The sequence below is a fragment of the Ahaetulla prasina genome, chromosome 1, assembly GCF_028640845.1.
Source record: "Ahaetulla prasina isolate Xishuangbanna chromosome 1, ASM2864084v1, whole genome shotgun sequence".
Taxonomy (NCBI): domain Eukaryota; kingdom Metazoa; phylum Chordata; class Lepidosauria; order Squamata; family Colubridae; genus Ahaetulla; species Ahaetulla prasina.
This window is the reverse complement of record NC_080539.1, coordinates 254,350,184-254,375,074: the sequence shown is the minus strand read 5'-3', so window position 1 is coordinate 254,375,074 and position 24,891 is coordinate 254,350,184. Positions and strand designations below refer to the sequence as shown.

The window sequence follows — 24,891 nt, the reverse complement described above, 5'->3', positions numbered from 1 at the left end:
TTTTTTTTAAAGTTTTTATAAGTTTTTATTCCCTTAATTTTAAATACAATTACTCTTAACCTTTTTAAAAAAATCTAAAAAGACAGACTTTTACAAAGGGAAGTGGAAGCCTCCTTTACTTTTCCCCCTGGCCCAAAACTCCCCCTTACCCTGATTTGTTGATGAGCACCAGTTTCTCAATGCCTTGTGTCTCCCGCAGTTTCTTGGCTGCTTCCAGATTGTCAGCGATGACTTCATTGATAGTATTCAGCACAGAGACCACTGTGTCTTCAGAGAGGTTCTTTGCCTGTGTCTGCTGTCCTCCTGGAAGGTTTTTCACCAAACTGGGAATGGCATGTTTACCTATGAGTGGGATTACATCAGAGCCACAATGAGGAGAAAGGAACATGAAAAGCAGCTGGATAGAAACGCCATCAGCACCTCCATCCCGCAAACCGTATGCAAGAATTTCCTGGAAGCTCACAAGTGAAATATTGGAAGGACTGCAGATGGTAATACAACATAATGGCATACAATGATAGGAGAAACAGATGGCAGCCAAGACTTACGTTACACAACAGGAAAGGAGACAAGAAACAAAATATATAATTGCACGTGAATCCATTGTAATTAATGAAACTGTTAAATACAGCTTATAGAAGAAACTGCTGTTTTAACACTGAAAAGATACAGAAGATGGAAGGCACTGCACTCCAGAGGGAATGGACCATAAAAAGGTTCCTCCTCCGTAATATGAACTACTTTTTTGTGTTTCAGAAAAAATGATAAATATATCATGATTTGTAGTTTCCCAAAAAGCTACAGTGCTTTTAGTTTAGAACAGCATAGAGCAGGTAAAAAGTATCAAACCCACTTTTCCAAAAGCTATTTTTGGGGTGAGGTAGGAACGGGCCTCAAAGCTCTGAAGTATTAGTAAAAGTACTATTTAATTCAGTGGGATTTTTGGCCAGGGATCAGATTCCAGCAATCTTCCAGATATTTCTCAACTACAAATTCCAGCACCCACCGCCCCGTTAAACTTCAGCAATATCTGGGAGGGCCACTAATTCCCCTCCCTTGCTTTCAACTTTACAAAATTCCGGTGATAAGGATAAACAAGTTCCTTCTCTTTAAAGGACACAATATCCTAAATGAGGTAAAGAAACTCCGCACTACAAAGACTGGGTGTGTGTGGGGGTGTCTCCTGGGGGCCCGGGTGGGGAGGAGGAAATGCAAGCTTTATACTGGCCCTGCCTTGCCATCCATTTTCTGATGCTGATTGGGAAGTATCGCAAAACCTTTTATTTGGCAGCTGATGGTCTGGAATGTCTGAATAAGAATACTTTATTTTTTTATTTTTATTTTTTTATTTACATTTATATCCCGCCCTTCTCCGAAGACTCAGGGCGGCTTACAGTGTATAAGGCAATAGTCTCATCCTATTTGTATATTTACAAAGTCAATTTATTGCCCCCCCAACAATCTGGGTCCTCATTTTACCTACCTTATAAAGGATGGAAGGCTGAGTCAACCTTGGGCCGGGCTTGAACCTGCAGTAATTGCAGGCTATTGTGTTCTAATAACAGGCTCCTTACAGCCTGAGCTATTATGACTGTTAGTGGGATTTTTCCTTAAATGATGCATTCCCCTGCAGAAGAGAGCTTCTCCCCTCCTTTTCTTTTTCCCTTACCAATCAGCTCCTTGTTACGGGAATCCACTGCCAGGTTGCGCAGGGCTCCGGATGCTGCTTTCACCACACGCTCGCTGTCGTGGGTCAGATGGTCTGCAATGGCGGAGAGACCTTTCTCCTGGCGCAGTGCAGAGCGGATGTATCTCCCATACTGCAAGGAAGAACAGCAACACTCAGCTCAGAATATGAGCTACAATAAATGCAACTAGCTGCTGACATCATTCAAACAGCTTCCCAACCTTGTGCCCATTGTCTGGAATTAGAGTTCAGTCATGGATTCCAGACACACTGCTCATGGCCAACAAGTTTTTGCTACCAATGCTGTCTTCATTATTCTTCACTATTCTATCTTAGAAACTCATCATTATCCAAGACCAGAATCCACACATGCAACATCTTTAATCTCCGACTGAACTCTCATTTGAAGAGATTTGAATGGTAAGCTTCTGCAGCTGTGAAAATAGCAGGGTTAATTTCTAACTTCTTCCAGGCTGCTCCTCTTAAAATTGGATCAGCTACCCCAGAGAACAAAATTGCGTCTGTGCTGTCCAAATTTGGGAAAGGGGGTTAACCACAAGAATGCTCATTGGATATTCTGCAAGTCAGAATCTTTAATCGGCAGACTATCTTACAAGTCAACATACAATTGCACGCATCCCACCAACTTGGAGGCACATGCAAGGAAGGCAGAGACATACATTCAGAATGCCACATTATTTATACTTAAAAGATATGGTATACGAAAGAAGAACAACAACAAAATGTGTACAGATGGGGGAGAGGAGGACAATTGGCTCATTTCTCTGTTTCATCTTAATCTGTCCATAGTTGCTTTTCTTCCATACAGAGAAGGAATTCTGTTCCCGTTGATTCCTTAAGCGGAAGACTTTCAAGTTGGGCTTTAAATTTTGACCATAGTTTCCCACAAAACTCAGGAATTTTAGAGAAACTACAAGCACAAATGTTGAACTAGGTTTAGCCTCCTTCTGCCAGACAAATCTTTGGATTAAATGGTGTGAGAGAAACTGACCATTAACTATGGCCAAATCTTTAATCCCATTGAGAGGGTCTCGTTAGTTAAGAGTATAGGAAGTAGTCTTATTATTCTTATTATTAATCGCACAGTCAGCCAGATGTTCAGAATGGGTTTGGCATTTTTGTCTACCTAGCGAGTCCTTAACAAGAACTTGGGAGAGCCAATCTGGATGTTTGATGGTGCTACAGATATTGCCGCAGGTTGTTGTTATTATGGTTGGCCACACAGTCAGCCAGATGTTTAGACTGGATTTGGTATTTTTGCCTACCTAGACTCCTTCTCAAAATGATAGGCAAATATGGTTTGCTGGTGTTAACGGTATTGTTGCAGGATGTAATCTGCTCCAAGTAAAGCTGCCTTCTGCAATTGACTGATGATGATTTTTGTCAATGCTTACGGTTTTCAAGTGGTGCTCCAAATAGTTTGGAATTACATCCGAAGGGCCTATTATTATTGGTACTTCTTCTACAATCTTTCTATTTCTCTTTGCAGGTCTTTATATTTTATGATTTTTCTCTAGTTCTTTCTCTTAATACATCTACCTCCTATTTTCTACCATTGCTACTTATTTGTTACTACCGTACTACATATTTGTACCTTCGTAGTACAGAAATATTTGTAATGTACTTCAGTACTTGAGTACTTCTAAACATTTATTCAGCAAGGAAAGGAATAAGGGTGACAATAGCAAACCTTTATAGCATTGTTGGTAGAAGAGTGTTTTAACTTTTGCTTTGTTTTCTTAGGAATGGAGCCACATTGATAGAAAGGTACAAAATGAGCAGCATACCTGTGGCTCCAAACACTACAGGAGGGGAGAGAATAGCACTTTTTTTTTTTTACTTTAAATTGAAAAGTAAATTTATTGGAACCAGCCAACCTGATCTTAAAATTCTTGTAATGTTTACACTACAAGGTCAAGTCAATATGCTGGCTGAAAATAAGTATAAAGCTGGCTTAGTCATGTTGCACACAATGATTAAGTCATGTCTGTTTCTGACTTTGATAGATCAGACTGCTTGATTAATTTTACATAGTTGTCTCACAGCATCTACGGCTCAGTTTAATATTTTTGGAATGCATGGTTGTGTTTTGGCTTACAGGTAGTCCTTGGTTTACAACAATTGGGACCAGAAATTCCATCACTAAGTGATGCAGTTGTTTGGTGAATCACGTACAATTCTACAGCCTTTTTCTGCTGCAGTTGTTAAGTGAATTACACAGTTGTTCAGTGAATCCAACTTCCTCTATTGAATTCTGCTTGTTAGAAGCCAGCTGGGAAGATCGCAAATGGCGATCCCATGACCCTGGCATGCTGCAACTCTTGAAACACATGCCAATTCCCCAAACTATGGCCACATGACCGCAGGGACTCTGCAAGGGTTATTAAGTGTGAGGGCTGGTTGTTAAATAAATAGTTCTAAGTCAAGGACTATCTGTAAATATAAAGCTGGGTTGCATCACATAAAACTGTTACTCTTACATATATTGGACTAAGTTGTGACTGTTACTGACTTTGGTAAATCAGGACACTTGGTTTGATTGCAATTAGCATCTATCAAACAGCATCTGTGGGCTTAGTGTAATGTGACTTTGGGAAAGCACAGCCTGCTTGCAGTTGTTTTGACTTATGTAGTTTTGTGCCCTTCCCAAACTTCTAACCAATCCATACAGTTGTGATGAAAAAGCAGCTTCAACATACGATGAAGTAGCAAACAAGCTCTGGCTGGCTATTTTGGAAGTCTACAAGCTTGAGGGTTCGTTGTCATTAATCTCTACAAGTTGCTTGTCTGTTTTTGGCTTGATGTGATTTACGACTTAGCTCTTTAAGCTTTAAGACCACAGACTCCTATATATAAGTCAATATAGAGCATCTTGACTTAAAGATTTGCAAACCCAGCCAACATTTGCTATCTTAATGTAATACTTTTGTTGGAGTTACTAATTTTAAGGGGAAAATATTTATCTTACAGCACCGCTTCTCTTTTATGTGATTACTCACCGTCCAGCGACCAGCACATAGATTCTGGAGGGCTCCTGCTGAGGCTTCTATGATAGCTGGGGTTTTGCTCTCCTTTAACAATGAAATATAAATGCGGACAATTTCTGGCTGGAAGAGGAGTTCATAGCCTAGCAGAGGAAAGAGAACCAATTACACATAAATCCGGTCAAACTGTATGCCTCCCATGTCTTCCCTGGAGGCATCGATTAAGAGAACCTTCTCGATCACAGCATTTTCCAACCAGCCTTACAAAGGTGTCTGGTATCATCACTTGCTCTTTCAAATTTAGGAAAAGAAAGAGTGTGTGTGTGTGTGTGTGTGTGTGTGTGTGTGTGTGTGTGTCTTCTTCCTGGCCATTTAACTTGTTTCTGCAACTTTTCATGTGTTTCTTCCTCATGAGTACTTTGTTTCTGTTAATGATGTGGGGAGTTCTACTGAGAGGCAACAAAGAATTCTTTTCAATGAATAAGCACACAGAGAAAGGAGGACTCTGATAAATGGGACCCAATTCAAGAGGATGCTTTTTAGTACTTAATCCACTTCCATTCACCAGCAGAGAATATGAAATCACTACAACCAGTTCTCAAGGTTCCCCACCATGTTTACACATTGCTGTGGAAGTCAAGGTTGAGCTGTTCCTTAGGGTGCTGCACACATAAGAACACTTTGCACACACACACACCACACACACACACACACACACACACACACACACACACGTTTGTCTTCAGGATGCTGCAAGACTGGTGCTAGCTGATGCCTGGTCCATCAAGGTAGACAAGTAGGCTTGTGTACAACCTTCATTCAGTCCTGCTACTGTTGGGGCAGTTCAGACTGGTACTGCAACTTCCTCCTATGCATTCCAACTCTTTGGAGCCCTTGCAGATCTCTCAGCTGCAACCTCTTGCTGGCAGGTGACTGCAGGGACTGCTTTTGGACAGCTAAGAGAGAACACTGGTTTTCATCTACTCTTCCTTCTTTAATATTCCTGGCTCCCAAGAGGAAGCCAATGTAAAGCCACTGTTCCTCTAGAAGTCAAGAGTGACCTGACCTTCGGACCTTCCGCCGCGAACTGAAGACACATCTTTTCATTCGCGCGGGGCTGGCTTAAATTTTATCGGTCTTTTAAATTTCTTAAATTTTTAATATCAATTTTAAATGGGATTTTAGTTTTTTATATATTTTAAAGTTTCGGGCTAATTATAATTAAGTTTTTTAATTTACATTTTAAATTGTACATTGTATTGTCTTTTTTACTTCTGCCTGTACACCGCCCTGAGTCCTTCGGGAGAAGGGCGGTATAAAAATCAAATCAGATCAAATAAAATAAATAAAATAAATAAATATTAAAACTAAAAGGAAGCAGATTCCTCAGTACGGTAGATAGGAAGATGCTTTAAGCCCCGTCTTCTAATCTGAATAGGTGAAGTTAGCCCTTTCCTATTAAGGGCCATTGTTGTGGTCCATCAACAACCTACGGAGCTGGCAACAGAGTCGGACAGCGATCAGGCTGAGGTGAGGCCAGGGCCATTGGGAAGTGAGGTGCAGACTCCAGAGCCTCCAGAGACTGATAGTAGTGAGGCAGAGGAACAGGAGGAGCCTCTTCCTAATGCACGCATGAGAAGAGCTGCCAGAAGGCAAGAGCAGCTCAAGCAAAGAGGACAACTCCGGAGTAGGGCCAAGAGATGATTGGTCCCTCCCATAAGGCTTAAAACAGACCAGCAACGGCGTTTCAGCTTTGCCGGAAAACAACGTTGTAGCTGCGTCTTCTGCTTCGTCCTCTTCTTCATGTATGTCTTTGTTTTTGTGGCTTCTGGACGTTTGCCAGGAAGGGCCTTTGGCAGTTTGCCTAATTGGAGCGAGGTTTATGAGATAACTGAGGAATTTGTGTTGGGAGGCATCTGTTTTACTTTGAGTTGAACAACGAATAAAGTTTGGTTTTCCACTGTTCGAATAAAGTTTAGTTTTCCACGGACTAAGTTTATTACTGTCTACTTGGGCCTGGTAGTACAGACCCACACAACAGCCATTTCCTGTGACTAAGAATATTTGTGCTCTGATTTATTCCAGAGTTAGCAATGGTTACAGAAAAAAGGCCACTGCTTTGGTCTTCCTACTGTTGGGTAATTTCCTGACACACCTATGAGTCACACCTTTGTTAGATTTGAGGTTATTAAGGTTGGAGGAAAATTTTTATTTTCACTCAAACCTCCAATAAAACATTTCTCAGCAGTATATGACTTACCACCGTTGCCTTCCTAAAGCCGAACATGAAAGGACAAATGCAACAAAATCCATATAGGAAAACAGCTAATCAGTTCTCCCAAGGAAAGGAGGAAGTTGAAGAAAAAAATGTATTCTAGAAATATAGGAAACTGTATCATAACGTAACTGCCCATCAAATTCAACCAATCTTCCAGATATGCTTGAATTAAAAGAATTCCCAGACAATATTGCTATAAATGCTACAGTGTGTATTTTTGAGATACGAGTTTGGACAGGGCTGATCTAACTCGATACTGCCTATTTTGACCAGCAAAATACTTCACCAGATCCTGGACAAAGAGCTTTTATCATCAACTGGTGCCTTATCTTAGAAAGGATCAAATTCACCTTGTGCAAACAACCATGTTTGCTTTCATTGAGCTACTGTTCTTCCAGCAGCAAAAGAAGCCATACCTTTTGCAGGGGTTTGTCTTTTGGGGAAGTCAACTATATCAGTAGAAGGATCCTCTGTCTGCTTTTTACCTTGAAAAGAAAAAAAAGAAACATAACAAAAAGAAATCCTAAGATATAGACCCCACTCAGTGCCTTTAGTATAGCCAGACACAAGAAATGTAATTCCAAAGTTTGATTTCTTTTACTTAAGGAAAAATGCACAAATAAAGGAGATTCACACCTACTAAACTATAATTAGGATACAGAAAAATATCTGCCTTCACAGGAGCCAGGCTAATGAACTGACTATTTCTGCACCATCTGTTACAACTGTCAGTAACTCTCCCCCAAGAAAGTGTCTCCTAGTGTTTTGATCAAACACATTTAACTGGAGATGCCAAGAGTGCATTTGAAACTCCATGCATACCAAGCATCTGAATATGATCTTTTTCCATTTAATTTAAATTTTCATGTTCAAATATGCTCTTAAAACTAGCCGTTTAACATGGTTGGTAAAATCAGAGCCTCCAGACATGTGAACTTCCAACTTTCAGAAGTCTCATTGATGACCAAGCTGGCTAGGAAACTCTAGAAACTGACATCCACATTATCAGGGGGCAGTTAGATGTAAAAGGCTGTAGTAAGCCACCATGAGCCATCTGTTTCTTACTAAGATGCATGAAACCAGCCAATAATTTGCAAACTATAGTTTATAGCTTGATTTGCAATGACCATCTGTGGCTTATTGAACAAATTATAGGGAAGCATGATGTGCAAATCCAAATTTACTTCTTTCATATTAACCTACAGTCAAAATTAGAATCAATGTACTCTCCCATTAAGGACTAGATGCTACCATGCTCCAATTCAGAAAATGAATTCTCTGCTTTCTCATATTTATTTGGGTAGCATGCCAAGTTACTGCATTTATCCAAAGGCATCTAAAATCATTCTACTCAATTTACTAAAATTGAGAAGAATGAAGTTAACTAGACTAGATGGCACTCCTCCAGTCAGCCTAAAATTTGTTCAAAATCTCTATTTGTTTAAGTTAACTTTACATCTATCTTTAAGGCTTGGGGATGTTGCGAAGACTGCAATAGCAGAAAGACTTGTATGAAGGTAGCATGGAAAAAAAGTCAAGTAATACAAATTAATCCACATCTAAGTGCTTCTTGAGTAGTTTTCGTAGGTATTGTTCTCTCCTATAAAGCAGAGGCTCCAAAGGTTATCCGTACACAACCCGAGAATTCACTCAGAACTCAGCAGCCAGGTATATTCTGTTATTCTCATCATTGTTTATTTCCAAGCCTGTTTCCTGAAACCTCAATTTAATATCTTAATTGAGAAGTGGCTTTCATGCTGACTTCATTTGATTCATCATTATCCTATTTCTTTCGGGTGGTCTGATGGCTCTCCCCAAAAACAGCGCAAGCAAAAGAACAGAAAGAGAGCATCCTGTCACCACGAGACAAGCAAGGAGCCTCACAACGTTCAACGCCGCCCTTGCTTATGCCTCTGATTGGGTTCAATCACACTAAGGAGGAAAAATTGTGTATCACACAAACAGGCATGCCAAAAAATCAAAAAGCCCAACTCACCTCTAGCGAACCACTCATCTTTTGGCGCAGAGAAGGACAGGGAAGAAGGGAGGCAAGAGAGAAGAGATGCCAGCAGGATCACAGCCATTTTGGGGGGGGAAATATAAAGCAAAGAGAAGGGGAAATAGGCCACAAATTAATTGAAGAACCATCCATCACCTGAGCTGAATTACCACACAAAAATGCTACTTGTTACAGTCCTTAGGCCTTGTGAGATAAAGAGCAGGACAGCCAGAAAGTGACCCCAAGATGCTTCTATGGAAAGCAATAGCTTGTCTTATGAAGCCAAGGATTAGAAGCCCTTAAAAGCCAACATCTTCTCCCTTCTAGTTCTACCCTCCCTTTTCTCCAGCTACTTAGCACAGGAGCAGGTCCTCAAAAGTTACATACCTTTGCCTTTTTTGGCACCAAAGCAACTGGCTGCGTGGGGGCCAGTGTTGTTGGCAGCATTGATGGGGGCTTCCTGATAGCGCTCGGCATGTGGGATTTCACGATGTACCTGATAGGACAAGTTCCTCAGTAGGCAGACACAGTTCTCCACAAGCTGGGAAAGACAGTTCCTCACGTGAGACAGGAAAGCCACAGGAGCTCAAACGCTTCACGGCATAACCAGACCATTTCAGGCTTCATTATTTAACAGTGATTTTACTCGCTTTTAAATTTTTTAAAACTGTTGACTAGGTAGAGTGCCCTCTGGGCGGAAAGCTAAAATTAAAGATTCTTATGAAGAGATACAAAACTGGGTTACTGAAGGTTGTGGGAGTGTTTTATACATTCCCTGCTTAAAAGAACACTATGAAAGGTACAGATCTAGATACCGAGTCAGAAGAAACACATACACAGAAAGGGAGAGGTGGCAACTCTTATTAGAAGGGAGATTGTCCTAACAGGAAGAACCAGTCTCATTTGGTCCTTCTGCGCTATTTTCACTCAGGTTTAATATGAAGGACGGCATAGTCAGATTCACTAGAGTAGGAATTCTTTCAAGAAGTTTAGATTATGTTATTGTTATTTTAATATTTTTAATGCCACCCTTCAAAAGAGTTTTCTCAGGCGGGTTACAACTACCTCCTGAATTCCTAATCACAAGCCATGAGATTGGGCTATACAGTTATTGTTCTCTGACTTTAGAACACTAATATTTGAACTATAACCAGCTTGATTGCCTGCTGTATAATAACTCACTGACACAAATGGAGGATGGTCTTATTAAGCTGCTCATCCCTGAGGAGTCCTAGGAAGTGGCAGGAAGGATAAGTATTATGCCTTGCTTTACACATAATGGATCTGGGATAGAAAATGGTAAGAAAATATATGCATGCTGAGGGGAAATGATGCTCTAACTTTTGTTTCTAAATCACCCATCCAAAGATCTTACTGGTTTTGTTTTTATATCTTTTGGTAAAAGCCTACCCTATTTAAAATCCAAACAGGATATTTTAATTTTGAGGATATGGGAAAACCAGACGGCCCGTGCAACAACATTGTACATCTAAGGAACAGAAGTGAATACTAGGCTAGCCTCAGAATTTAATGACAGAATTTGAAGCGACCTTGAAGGTCTTCTAGTCCAATCCCTTGCTCAGGCAGGAAACCCTATGCTATTTCAGACAAATGTTTGTCCAATCTCTTTTTAAAAACTTCCAGTATTGGAGCATTCACAACTTCTGGAGGCAAGTTGCTCCACTGATTAATTGTTCTAACTGTCAGGAAATTTCTCCTTAGTTCTAATTTGCTTCTCTCCTTGATCAGTTTCCATCCATTGCTTCTTGTTCTACCCTCAGGTGCTTTGGAGAATAGTTTGACTCCCTCTTCTTTGCGGCAACCCCTGAGATATTGGAAGACTGCTATCAAGTCACCCCTAGTCCTTCTGTTCATCAAACTGGACATACCCAATTTTAGCCTCCAGTCTCCTAAACATCTTTGTTGCTCTTCTCTGCACTCTTTCTAGAGTCTCAACATCTTTTTTACATCGTGGCGACCAAAACTGGATGCAATATTCCAAGTGTGGTCTTACCAAGGCAGGAAATGAAAGATGAAATTTAAATATTCTTCTTCAATCAACATAAGATGAAACTTCAGATCTCTCTAATTATATATGATTTCTTCCGTTGCTCAGAAAGTGGTTAAGCCAAGTAGAACTCACAGAAGATGAGATGGAGGAAAAAGCCCAACTGCATATATTCCACTAAAAACGAGCTGGGGGGGGAGGGAAGTTTTGTGTGTTTTCCCCCCCCCCCCTCTCTTTACCTTGCTGTCTAAATCTTTCTGGCCAATTTCTGCTTGGACAATGTATAAAAGTGCATCCACTAGCCCATCACACTCCCGCAGCTTTCGACGGGCTTCACTCCTCTCCGAGCTGACGTTCCTATAAAACCAAGAAAACCTTTTAGAAGGATGAGGACACCAGCAGGTTATGGCTTTTAAAATATGTCAGCTTTAAACCAATTTAACCCAACTTCTACTTTCAATGTTGTGGCTAGGTTCACACAACGCTTTACGGCATTGTTTGTCCAACCCTGCTGTGCTTGATTTCACAAAGCATGCCAAGCATTGAACTCCGTGTTACAGATCACCAGTTTCACACTAAGTGATAAGCCAAACAAATCACACTGAAGCTGATCACAATCTGTGAAATCTAATCCATGTGGGAGTTTGGGTGGAGAACTTCTAAATTCAGCAACAGGAGGATTCTTCAAGCTTTAACATACCCTCTATCAGACCTTGAGTTTTCAGCCAATGCTGCCGTCCTCCTCATGGCTGAACAAAGTTCAGACACATGCCATCTGTTTCAACGTTGATTTCGCCAATTTTACTTACATTTATTTATTTATAAAACTTACTGGCTGCCCATCTTACCACAGGATAATTCTATTTTTGATAAAATTTCTACTGAAACTATTAACAGCTCCATTTTGCTCATTCTGAAAAGCCCCTCTCTTATTCCCAGTTTTGATTATGTGGACAGTCACCAGGATTTACTGTCCGGAGTTTTAAAGCCAACCCAAGGCATATCAGGCAAGCCAGGAAGCACCAAGTCACTGAAGATCCTCTTTTGTGGCTAGTACTGTATCTCTTTCCCAACTGGACTATTCTAAGAAACAACACCTGGCACCCAATGGCCTTTCCCCAAGAGACAAATCCTCAAGCTCCAGCATCACAGGTTGAGTTTTTGCAGTTGGGATGCTGCTCTTCAGAGAACTGTCGAGAGTCCTTATAATAACAGCATAGATCCAGCTCACCTAAGGCAGCCAATGGTGTTGGTGAGCACTGATTCCCACTCTATATGGCGGGGCTTGGAGTCTTCGCTGGGCTCTCGTTCCCATCCAGAGCGTGGGATGATAACCTCATCTGTGAGGGCATGTAAGGCATTATCCACAATGGCCATTTTTATTGAGTCATGAGAGGATAGATTCCAGAGTGTCCCTGTGGTGGAGAATATAATGTTATTCAAAAACACATCTGTGTGCCAGGAAGGCCCTTACATCTCTAGCCATTCTCTGTGGGCAATGCCAGCAATGGTTACCTGTAATGACTTCAGTGAGGTCCATATCACGTGCCTTTCGGAGCAGGCGCACCAAAGCAGGGACGCCATCACAATTCTTGATGGCAACCTTGTTGTCCTGGTCTCTGCCATAGGAGATGTTCTTGAGGGCCCCACATGCGCCATAGTGCACCTCTTTCTTGGGATGGTCCAGTAGCCCAACGAGTACAGGAATACCCTTTAGCTTGCGCACATCTGTTTTCACCTTGTCATTTCGGTAGCACAAATGTTGCAGGTAGGCGGCAGCGTTGGACTTGACTGCATCCAAGCGGAACCCCAGCATAGCTATCACCTCGGGGAGCTCAGGCTGGCGCCAATTGGCTGGAGGTGGGCCTCCTTTTCGCAGGCTGTCCAGACTGGCTAGGCTGCCTCTATCATGTTGTGCCATAGGAGACCAGTAATACTGATCTCTAGCCATGTCGTCCACAAGCATGTCTTCGTAACTCCTGCAAACAGAAAAGGAAGTAAGCGGCCATCTCTTATACAATGCCACAGAGAAGAGCTCTGTACTAACCTACTAACTCTCTAGTGAGGACACCTTTGCAATCAGAATTAGAAAAGACTTACTCCCTGGTAAACCTCAAGCACCATCATCTTATCACTAGAGATGAACAGTATTTGAATCCAAAGATGCTTTGGATCTGATGTGGGCATGTATGTATAATATGTATAATGTTGGTAGCTCCTTAAAGGACTCCTGCCTCTTCCAGAACAGCTTCAGGAAAATACTAATTGGCATTTAAGAGATGATAACAGGGCACAGTGAACTCAAATTCCTATTTTCCGAAGCCTGCAAGTATGCTGCCGATATATGCTATGTAGCATGGGAGGATCTAATGCTAATGCTATGCAAGTATGCTATGCTGGAAAAGCGTATGGTTCCTTTAGGGGGCTGCTGTCAGACACAATGAGGATGATATCCACCCACTAGACGCTGCACTTTTGGATTTGAATAGTGCACACCTCTAGTCATAGTAATACCACTAATCTCGTCCACTCTAAAACCAAGAGCATTCCTAAAAGATTATGCCGATAGTTATTTTTCCAGCAGCATCTCTCATGCTTGGGTCACGTGGCAGCAAAGAAATCCAGCATGACCTTCCCTCCCAATCCTAGCAGAATAGAAGGTTCCCTTCAAACTGCCTCATTGCCCAGTAAGAGGCAGAGAGAACAGGCCATATATGTTAGCTTGACTGTATAGGTAGGTAGCCAAGTTGGGCCTAGAGAAAAAAATTAAAATTTAATTGAATTAGAAGTTGTCAACAGTTTTTCTTCTCAGCAAACACTGTTCTAATTTGACCACTAGAGGGCAAGTAGATGTCATCTATGCCTAACCACAGACCCTTTCTACCTCATCCGGCCTATTCACCATTGCCCCAATTATACCAAAGCTGTTCACAAAGCCTTCTTGTCAGTCAGGCCTCCAGTCAGACACTGCAATGCTTTCTTTGTTGTGCAATCAAGTCAGGTAGGTGAAGTTAGATGACATTTGAAGGACACTGGATCTTTACGTGACACAATCGAAGTGTAAATAATAACGTACCAGAACATTTTAGAGGCAGGCCAGCAGGTTTTACTTAAGCGCTTTAAAAATGATTAAATGACTCTCGCTTAAGGGGTCACACCTAGTAGACTGAATGTCTCATTATTTAATGTTGGGGAATAAGACAGGGCAACGGCGACACTAAGAGAACAGCTGTGCCTTCAGGATAATAAGACTCAGTGTGTATTTAGTAATTTTCTTCCTTATCACACCGAATTTAGCTGTAATTTATAGAAGGCCTTTGCAGGCTGTAGTATTTAAGGCTTCATTCACCTTGCTTTAGAGAATGATTCGCGAGAAGAAGAAAAAAACCCAGGAAATGCCACTGAAATAACGCAGAAATTAGGGCTAGGGTGAGAAGGGAATGGAACGGAAGGGAAGAGAAGAAATTGCAAAATGTTGTCATTTTTAAAGAGCTTCAGGGAAAGGGAAAGAGAATGTTCCTTTCATTGTAATGATGGAACAATGATGGAATGTCAATAGATATTTCAGCTTCTTTTTCAGGGAACTCCCCTAAGCAATTTTATGTACATGTATTGCAGACAGCCCACTCATTCAGGCTACCATTTAAGCTAAGGAGCCAAGATTCCACACGAAGCACAATTCATCAGGTTATGAAAAAAGTTTAAATAGAGTTGTTAGCGCTGACCAAGAGTGAAATGTAAAATCTGTTACTACCGGTTCTGTAGGCGTGCCTTGGTAGGGGGTGGGGGGTAGTGTGACTGGGTGGGCATGGCCAACTTTTTTTTTTTTAACTTTTAAAAGCATTTTTTCTACAACCTCTTTGGCCGAAAGAGGTTAAAAAAATGCTTTTAAAAGCCTGTGATGATCAGACAACTCAGCTGGGATTGCCAGAGGAAAAAAAGCTTTTAAAAGGTTCTGAACTTTTAAAAGCATTTTTTCAGGCGAAGAAAAATTGCTTTTAAAAGTAAAAAAAATCACCTCTGATGATCGGGCGGCTCTGCTGGGGTGGGGGAGGGGGCAGGAATTTTTGCTACCGGTTCTCCGAACCACCCGCCGCCATCACTACTGGATCAGGTGATCCGGTCCAAACTGGGAGCATTTTACCCCTGGTGCTGATCAATAAGACTCATTGCAAAAAGAAATGGGATGGGACTTTTGACAGTCCCATTTTAACTTTTGAACGGTCATCAAACAAATGATTGTAGGTTGAGGACTAGTGTAGCTCCACAATTATAAATACTCTTGAGGTTTTTAATTTCTTCAAGTACTGTTGGAAACAAAGCTATGCATGGCAGAGCTGTTCAGATCTTGGCCTCTGGAGAAAGAATTATGTCTTTCAACTCAAGTTATGTTCTCTCCTTTCCAATTGTGAGCATGAAAAGTCAGTCCAACCTCCCTCTTGCTCAAACACAGAAGCTGATCAGTGTACACTTAGTCCCTGGTGTCTTATCGCCATCTGATTACTCTATGTTCTTTTAAAATTAGCTAGGAGCTGCTACTATGTAAGTATGTATGGAGAAAGCCAGGCTGATATATTAGAACAAAAGACTGCCAACTTGATTCTGACTTTTAACAGAATGGATATTTATCGGCCCTGAACTGAAGAGTTATCTAACTTTTTACCCATGTGACAAAAGGCCATATCAGGTCTATTTCATTTCATGTTTTGGTTTCGCAGTAGAGTCCAGCAATTCCTCAGCTTAGCACCTCTTATCCCTGCCATTTAGGCCCACGCAGGGGCAGCACCGAGGAACTGTAGCTAAAGCTGCCTTCACCCACCATCTGCCTTAAGTTCAGAATTCATAAACATTGGATTGGGCTGGGAGATGGAGTGCCCTTTTTTTTTTCTTTTTTTTTTTTACAGGTTGCTCTTTGACATTCTTTGAGCTCAGGAGGAGAACTGTGTGTTATGCCAGTTGTCTAAAAGAGGACTGGGAAGTCCCTGATCAAACAAAGCAACCTATTTAGCCAGTAGCAGCTGCAACACAAAACTGAATAAAATACCTGCCAATATTTTTGCCCTCAAGTTCTGGATAATGAAACCCTGTGGTCTTGAAACAGTGAAATCCCTACCTCCCACCTAGGGTTGCAAGTAATTCATATCTTCTATAGTTAGTTTTCCCATTATAATAAGACCTTTTATAAAACACTCTTGCTCTTCTTTCAGCATTAACCACTTTACTAAAATAACAGTGACTAGAACTAGACCTTTCCCCTTTTCTGTTTTAACGTGGATATATTTCATTAGAAATATTAAAGTGAATATATTTCATTAGAAACACTAGTTCATTTGTATTCTAAGTCACTTTTAATAAACCTTCATTAGTTTATTAAAGTTTATAAACTATGAGGAGCTCTTACGTAAGTGGCCTTTCACTATTTTGATTTCTTAGAGAATAATCAAATAACTTTTTAATACTACTTAAGTTATAACATTGAAATGAACATTATTTAAAAAATTATGAAATGATAGCCCACCACAGATGTGTGATTAGCCACAATACATAACTGCCTACACCAAAGCCGTACCTCTTAAAAGCACAGAAGTACTGTAATACCAAAGCCACATACACCAATGGTTATTATTTATTATTATTACACTGCGCATTTTCTTCAGCTATTTTCAGAAAAGTTGCACTTTATTTGGTAAGACATCCCATGATATTTAGGAAAAATATAAGAGGATTCCAGATGGGTGATGTCATGTGAATTTTTTTTTGTAAAACCTGAGTAAGCCAAGGCAACTCAACAATAAATTGTCTGGAATCACTTTGCCTCTTGAACTTTGGTTGAAAAATGTCCAAGATAAAGTACTTTGTCATAAGATAAGCTAAAGAAAATAAATAACTTGGTTCTACCCCGCTAATTTTTCTTGACAGCACAAGGAACTGCCTCATACTAAGTCAAACCATTGGCCTGCCTAGTTCAAATCAACCGACTCTGATTTGTAAATTGTCTGCGAGGGTTCTAACATATTGCTTCACAATGGTAACTTTCAATTATGTTCCTGAAATCTTCTCTATCAACATCTGTGACAACAAAGGATTTTCTAGAAAGTATTACTTGCTTTAAGGCTCATAATGGTAGGAGAGCTTTGTGCCCAAACGTGGTTTATTTGGGGCAATTGCAGAATCTAAGAGCTGTCACTCATAGCCGGACTAAAGCGAGAACATTCTCTGATATCTTTCCCAGACAAGTCAGCATGAAATGTGGTCCCTGAAGGAAGGGAATTTAAAGACCTCTGAACCAGACTGCAAGTTTCCCAGGTGCCTTGAGAGACAGACAATGACGGTTAACAATTATTTTCCATCTTTCAAACTTGTCCATACAAGATACCCACATAGTTCTGGGTTATTTTTGAAGCCCTGCACCCACACACAAATACACAGTTCTTGGCTTCTCCTAATCTCTTGATCACAGAGTGTAAGCGTATAGTATTCTGCTCCTTGCAACAAATGCAAGCTGAGGAGGGGGGATTGTTTTTAAGCCTAGTATAAAGCAAACCACTTGGACCTGGCAGCTGTTCTGGGAAATTGTTTCGACGCAATCTTGCCCTCTTCGAGACGTGAACAATGTGGGAGCAAGAGGAAATTAAACCTCTCACGTGACTTATTGTCCAAGCATATTACCTCCCCAATGTTTTGTGTATTCTTAAGAATTCTGGCAGAATTCTCAAAAGTGGATCTCCAACATTCATGAAAAATTAAAACTAGGGGACAGTATGCATAAGAGAAATTCTTAAGAGCTCTCTTGTGTAAACTACCAAATCACAATCCTTTTACAGGTTTCTTGCCTGGAACAAGTGAGCTAAGATAATATCAGATGAGTTGCGTGCCATAAAGTCAGAAAGGAAAAAAAATGCATACAAGCTCGCACACAGACATACAAAGCTCCAGTCTGGATAATAAGAGAGAAGCCAGAGAGAAAGAGCCAGCTGCAAGAAATGCTCAGATTCCAAAGATCTCTGCGATCTTTATCAGTTTGTACACAGCACAGTGGTTTCACAACTGGTGGCTAGAGGTCAAAATCCACGTATATGGATTCCACTGGAGCAAATTTTTATACCAACGTCACAAGTAACCAATGGCATTTTTCTATTATAATAAAGACTTGCAGGTTGTTTAATCATTGACTCTGGTCAAGCCGAAGGGACAGCATCATTAGTATCAGTTCAATAGAGAGTTCATTCCTACCCAGAGTTATGAGGCATTTTTAATCTGTTGAATTATATCCCGCCTTTTCCAACAAATGAGTACTCAAGGCAGATATCCATAAAATGCAATGTGCAATGTGAAGAATAAAAAGCAGATGGCAAAAGAAACTCTCCAAAGAGTAAGTCTGAAAAATGAAAGCTTCTTTCAATAAAATCTAAGATACGGTAATTTGCATGGGAGAGCAGTCACTTAGATATTGGCTCCCATAGATGACCTCCCATAGGTCATAACCAGCTATTAAAATTATCGTGATGGAATCACATGCTTCCTATAATGTTCCGTGGTTTAGCTGGAGAATTCCAAGCCAACAAAAAAATCTGAACACTCTTTAGTGACAGACTCAAGCAAAGCAGCTTCCAATTATCCATGCAAGATGCAACTGCAGATTTTGGGTTATAATACTCATGCAACACCTCCAGGAAAAAGTGCAGACTGTGCACTAGTTGAAGTACAAAAGCACATCTCCTGATCACACAATTAAACAGATATTCATAGCAAAGTCTGAACTAGGATATATTTAAACTGCAATTTAGAATGCCACCCAAGGCAGACTAAGCCCTGGTTCTTTTTCTACTAAATACAAGCAATATATTAGATAAAGATTTAATTTGCCAATGGTTACTTTATCCTACGTTTTTTTTTTAATTTGGTCAACTTAAGACAGCAAACATACCTGTCTCCTGTTTTCCTCAAAACAACAATAGGGTCTCATCCAACCTTATTGCTACCTACAAGTTTTCTAAATTTAGATGGAAAGGGAGAGGCACTTGATAGTCAATCAAAATTGTCCAGTGAACTCCAAGCCACCTCTCACAGTAATTGCCTATCACACATTCTGTGCCAGTAGCTAAGATGTCTAATAATATCCACCTACACAGCACCATCTCAAAGAATCTCTTCCCCAAATCCATTCCAGCAAGCATGTCAGTATTTAAAGCTATAGAGAAGTCCAACAGAGCTACTCATGAATCAATTTGGATACCAGGTGTGTCGCTATACATTCATCTAGCTCAGGGGTGTCGAATTCACGTTGTCATGGCAGTGTCACATGAGATATTGGGACTTTTCCCCCCTTCACTAACCCGGGCATGGGCATGGCCAGCACATGAAGCCTGTGCTTCGTGGGCCACAAGTTTGACAGCCTGATCTAGATCATGCTCATGCCATGGCACAAGGGAAAGGAGATGCCAATTCAAATGAAGTGAAGCAACGGTTAGGATTATTTTGTCATCATCCTATAAAACAAGAAGTTTGCCTCTCACAGGTCTAAAATGGAGACAAACCTTTGTTAGGCAAAGATCATATGCCAATTACATCCATTCCAAGTGTTGGTGAGGGCACCAAAGATCATCACACTGTAAGCATTTTCAAGGTATCAAGGCCACCATGAATCACAAAAGAAACAATTAAGGATGAGTGTTCTCAGCATGTAGCTGAGGTTGGACTAGTTATTTAATAGGTTACCTTCACAATATGATTTTCAGGCTTTAAAACGCATGGGAATGACAGCCCCTCCTCCCCAGGTCATTTCAGCTGTCAACCAATGGCTCATCTTTATTTTCTCAGTATCAAGAAAGCATATGATGATAACAGCAATAATCCTTCTCCTGGACTTTGTCAGAAACCAGCTGCTGCAAGGTCTCTAGGAACTGGTTATTTTGGGATCTTATCTACTCATTTGAATGGAGAGAGATTCCAGATTCCTTGCAGAGGTCTTTGCTGAGTGTAGCTAGTGCTATTCTCCTTGCCAAGATAGTGATTGGGAAATTCAGGACGGTCTTTGCTACTGTAATTGCTTCACAGCTGCATATGTTCTTTGGCAACAGCTTTAATGACTGATGCCAACCTTCAGTTAAACAAAGAAAGAGCCTGAAGTTTCTCTGCAGAAAATCAGGGCTAAAATTTTGATGTGATTCGGGATATCTATGATTAGGATGAACCACCTAAGTGGATAAAGAAAGTCAGCTGAGGAAAACCTCCAAATTCAGACCAGGGTTATAAGAATGAGAGGAAAGGAGGGCAACCTTTTTCACCCTTCTCTGATTCCCCAATTTGTACCCTGACTTTCCAGAGCTGTTCATTGCCATTTTAACCCAGAAGATTATTGAGCCACAAGGGTTCATCCTTTCCACGCTTTGAGTACAAAAAAAAGAAAGAAAAAAGAATAACACAGGAAAATGTAAACTCTCAGAGACTTCTCTGTTTTGCCACTTCTTCCTCCCCAGCTCTGAAAAAAAAGGCATCAAGATTCTCTTTGCTACCTGGGTGTGTGTGTGTGTGGAGTGGTCCTTCTGCTTACTGGGTTTCTGAACATCTACCCCAAAGTCTTGCATTGGTGCTACCATTACAGACTGTGGAGACTTTTATTACATATATTGGACAATATCATGTGATCCTAACCCTCAATCTTCCCTCTTGCATCTGGTTTTGCTATAAAAAGATTCTAACACTGAGTTAACCAATAATTTGGAAGAGTTTGCAGGTTTTCAATCTCTAATTTGCTTTTAAAGTCTGATTTTGTTACTGGCTCAAGAATCTTCCCCAACTTGATACTCTCCAGATGCCTTCGGTTGCCATATTCTAAGCCAGCATGCTACGATTAGGCGAAAACTGCTCCAACGCTTTACTGATTTTTGAATATTGCATCAGGCAATTATAGGCATGGAGACTAATGGATAAATGGCAAGCAAACAACAAGGCAATTTCATCTACTTCAGACTTCAACTTAGGACGTTGATGGCGAACCTATGACATGTGTGCCGGAGATGGCACGCAGAGCCCTCTCTGTGGGCACACGCGTCGCCGCCAGTTGCTCTTCTGGGTTTCGTCATGCTTATGCATGTGCGCGCTCCAGTTTCAGTGGTCAGTGCCAAAAAAGTTAACCATCACTGCCTTAGGAGGTGAAATGTTTCCTTTCAAATGACAGCAAGTCAAACAGAAGTATTATAGAAGATGCCTTACATTTATGCAATTTACTGTAACTGAAGACCGTAACATGGAAGGAGCGGGCAGACTAATCAGGTTATGAAGATTCAGGACCATACTTGTAAAAGACAGGCAAGCAAGCAAGCAAGGGACATAAACTTCCATTAGAGAAGGGAAGGCAGTTTGAATACACAGGAGAAATGGAAGCTGTACTCCATAATTACTATTGCATTGCCCCATTTCAGTAGAAACCACAACCACATCCTCTTTTTTTCTTTTTTCTTTTTTGGAATTTTTAGGTGGAACAATTTAGGCCTCGGCAGTGGATCAAGCTAGCTAGTTAGGATGGTGTTTCTTTTCTTTTCTTTAATGGAAATTCATATTCCCAGGATCCTACAGCAGCTATCAGACCAGTTAAGAATCTAAGTTAAGCAATTTTAGCCCAGAGGATAAACAGATTTCTCATACTGAACAAGATACCAGGATCATTCCATACCTTAGAAAAGAAAAAGAAGCAAAAAAAAAAAAAAAAAGCCCATCCTGTAAACTAATCACATCTATCTTCACATAGCAAGCCCACACTGGTATAAGCAGTAACTCATTGCCAAATACCCTTCTCTTACTATAATCCACCTGTAGCACAGAAGACTTTATCAAAAAGAATAGTAGTCATGTTATCGCTACCAGATGTTCTGCGATATTATTTGTATAGCCATGTAATACTTCCTGCATACACTTGTAATTTTTACAACTCCTCCACAAAGTAAACTAGTATTTAATCAGATGAGGGAAGGAGGCAGGGAGGGTCTTGGATAAGTGCAAAGCTGAGGTCTAAAATAGAGACCTTGTATCCAAGATTTAGCCACAATCCAGCAAAAGAAAAAAAACAAAACCCAAGACTAAGAAAAAGCTTTAAAAAGCATTTCAAGCATAACCCAACAACCTTGTTCATCGTGGCCTGATATTTTCAGCTTTATATGTCTGGATGCATCTGGTAGAATGTGTAAGCACATGAAGGATTATGTGTTACATTATCCCCTAGATAAAAGATATTTTCTCTTCAATGGCACTGAAACCTCATACCAGTGGTAAAGGTGAAAATTAAAAAAAAAAATCTATTTTTGTTGGAAAACAGAAATCTGGGGGGGAAATATACATGCCATATTAATTTTTTTCCTGACCTGACCTATGTTCATTTTCCTATTTTAAGAACAAATAATTCAATATAGGTCCTGTTCAGTAAATTTATGAAACAAAACAAGTACAGCTCAGTCAGAAGCTAATTATACTTTCTAGTTGCATTTACAATAAGATTTTAATTTTACTCAAAGCTGAAACTATAAACCACAGAAGTTGTTTTTTTTTTAAAAAAAAACCTCTTAATTTTGTCAGTTTGACAAGTTAGAAAAACAAAGTTGAAGTCAAAAGAGACTGTCAACATGATAATAAAACAGAACTATATAGTCTGACCCTAGACTATGTCCTTACTTTCATCTAAGCACAGGACAAACATGTCCTGACAAGGTTTTCTGCCATAACCCCATGAGTCATTTTGTTTCCAAATATATATGTGAAGCACCTAAAGTCATCCTCAGCTGTTTTGATGTTAAAATGGTATTTTTCCCTTTAAGCTGACAGCGAATTGCAGCAGTTTTAATCTAAGCTAATTTCATAGATTTTGCTACTAACACCACACTCTTGACTTCACTTTTTTAGGCGGGTTTGGGAATGCCCACCGCCAAGTCTGATTCCTGGGCACTTTCCTCCACGACCATATTGTTTTGGGAAGCCGGAATCTCCCCTGCTTCACCCACCATCTGTCAGAACAGATGGGCTGTCTGAAGAGGTGGCGGCTTTGGAAGAGATGGGATTTCCAGTTTGCATCCACCACTTCCTGGAGGCTGTAGTTTGTTAAATCTACCCTTAAACAAGGCTATGATCAGCCGAGTAGCAAGCTTGTTTTAAATGCAAGTTTTGAAGTGGCGAAATGGGACAGCTAGCTCTCCCCTCTCACTACGGAGGTGCGGACAAGCCTGTCAAATAGCAGATCGGGGGCTTCTTCTGGGGAGCGGCTTTGTGTTCTTTCAAAAATGGTCTTTGAGGCCTAGTCAAAAGTAGATCCACTGATCTCCTGGATAAAAAGTCAGCAGCAAAAGAGGCCCATTACAAGAAAGCCTCTGACTGTGCTATTTGTCCTCAGGTGTAGGAACTCCAGTCCTCAGATCCTCAGTAATTTTTAACAAAGTAAAAGGGTCCCAAAATCCAAACATTTGGAAACCCACTGTTCTAGAATAAAAATCTTCCCATTAAAAATCAATAGGAAAAAAATGAAGGCAAGAATAAAAGGTGAAAATACCAGTACCTTTCATTGGGTTGGGGAATGTTAACCATTTCCAGAGTTTTATTTTTATCTTTTTCAGGGGGAAATGGGCTGAGAAAAAAACAGGGTGGGGGGGGGAGATTTCCTGTATTTTTAAAAATAGTCTTGTACTCACTAGGATAGTAAAAGTTTTGAGCTGCGCTGTTTAAGGTTGCAAATAGGTATTTAGCAGACAGGGATCTCTTATGTGCAGCATCTGATATAGGCATATTAGGAAGCAGACTAGACAGCTCCTTACAAGCTTGGAGGTTTACGTTCTTTTTGTTATTTGAACCTTTCTATTATTGGAGTCCTAGGATTTATCATATTAGCGGGAATGAGACTCGGTTACACAGATCTGTGTCACTGAAACAAATTACCAGCTCAGCATAGTTGTGATGTAATCCTTCCCTGCATGCAAATTTACAAGAGAAGGAGCAAGCATATTCATTCCCCTGAAGAATTTTTGATACACAAATAGTCTCCAGTTAACAGCCGTCTATCTACGGTACCACACTAAATTTATCCCAGAACTGTCCTGGTTGCTTTAGAAATGTCACTGTTACTCAGTACTACAATCGCTTTTTCAAGGGTAGTTAAAAGATTCTTCTCTATAGCATGGAAGAAACATCAAAATGTTGCCAACGCTGGCTAAAATATGCTAAACTTATCCTCTTACCTGAGTCTCTGACGGGGATCAGAAGGTGTCCCAGTCCGCCTCGCTGTCCCATATTCTGGCACTGCACCATAATCCAGCTCATCATATGCCATGCTGCGTTGGTCATCCTCCAGCCCATAAGGCTCAGCGTGGAAGCGGTTCAAGTCCATGTTGCTTCCCCCTACCCGCACCTGCGGTTGGGGACCATAGACATCCTGCCTGCTGGGAGCCCTGTAGCCATCCACGGAGGGTCGGTAGCGCTCATCAATTCGGGTGACTCGGGATAGGCTACCGTAGCTGTGTTCGCTGCCATGGTAGCTATCTTCGTAGGGCCGCCCATAACTATCTGAGTAGTGATAGTTTCGTGGAAGGGTAGCCGTGCCTGGCTGGGTCATGTAGGCCCCAGGGCCACCATTTGTATTCTTCCTGAAATTCCTATCCATGGTCTGGATGTAGTTGTTGGTAACTGGAGAGCCATCAATAGGTAACCCATCTGGGCCAACTTGCTGCACTGTACGTGTGGTCATGGTCTTCACAACTTTTTTCACCTACAGAATAGTAAGAATGAGCTATCCGGGCATCAACTTGTCACCTCACAATAGTTCTGAGGGCAGAGCGGGTATCACTGCTCATGCGCTGCAGAGCATTTCTTCATTAATTCCACAGGACACTACTCTCTACTATCTCAAGTCACGCCCTGTATATTCAGCGTCAAATA

At 40.8% G+C, this 24,891-nt stretch overlaps 1 protein-coding gene across 12 annotated transcripts in view; it reads right to left on the bottom strand.

The window, feature by feature from the left end:
- Window positions 1-24,891, bottom strand: part of CTNND1 (catenin delta 1) — a 70,305-nt gene that overhangs the window by 13,909 nt on the left and 31,505 nt on the right. For 11 of the 12 annotated variants that reach the window (XM_058196821.1, XM_058196798.1, XM_058196838.1 and 8 more), the window contains 10 exons: window positions 24,195-24,721; window positions 12,493-12,956; window positions 12,209-12,392; window positions 11,217-11,334; window positions 9,357-9,510; window positions 8,967-8,984; window positions 7,387-7,455; window positions 4,708-4,835; window positions 1,670-1,820; window positions 150-342 (listed from right to left, as the gene is read on the bottom strand). In XM_058196821.1, the coding sequence (XP_058052804.1) occupies window positions 150-342; window positions 1,670-1,820; window positions 4,708-4,835; window positions 7,387-7,455; window positions 8,967-8,984; window positions 9,357-9,510; window positions 11,217-11,334; window positions 12,209-12,392; window positions 12,493-12,956; window positions 24,195-24,721 (2,006 nt within the window). The remainder of the gene's footprint in view (window positions 1-149; window positions 343-1,669; window positions 1,821-4,707; window positions 4,836-7,386; window positions 7,456-8,966; window positions 8,985-9,356; window positions 9,511-11,216; window positions 11,335-12,208; window positions 12,393-12,492; window positions 12,957-24,194; window positions 24,722-24,891) is intronic. The other variant, XM_058196846.1, reaches the window with a different exon arrangement.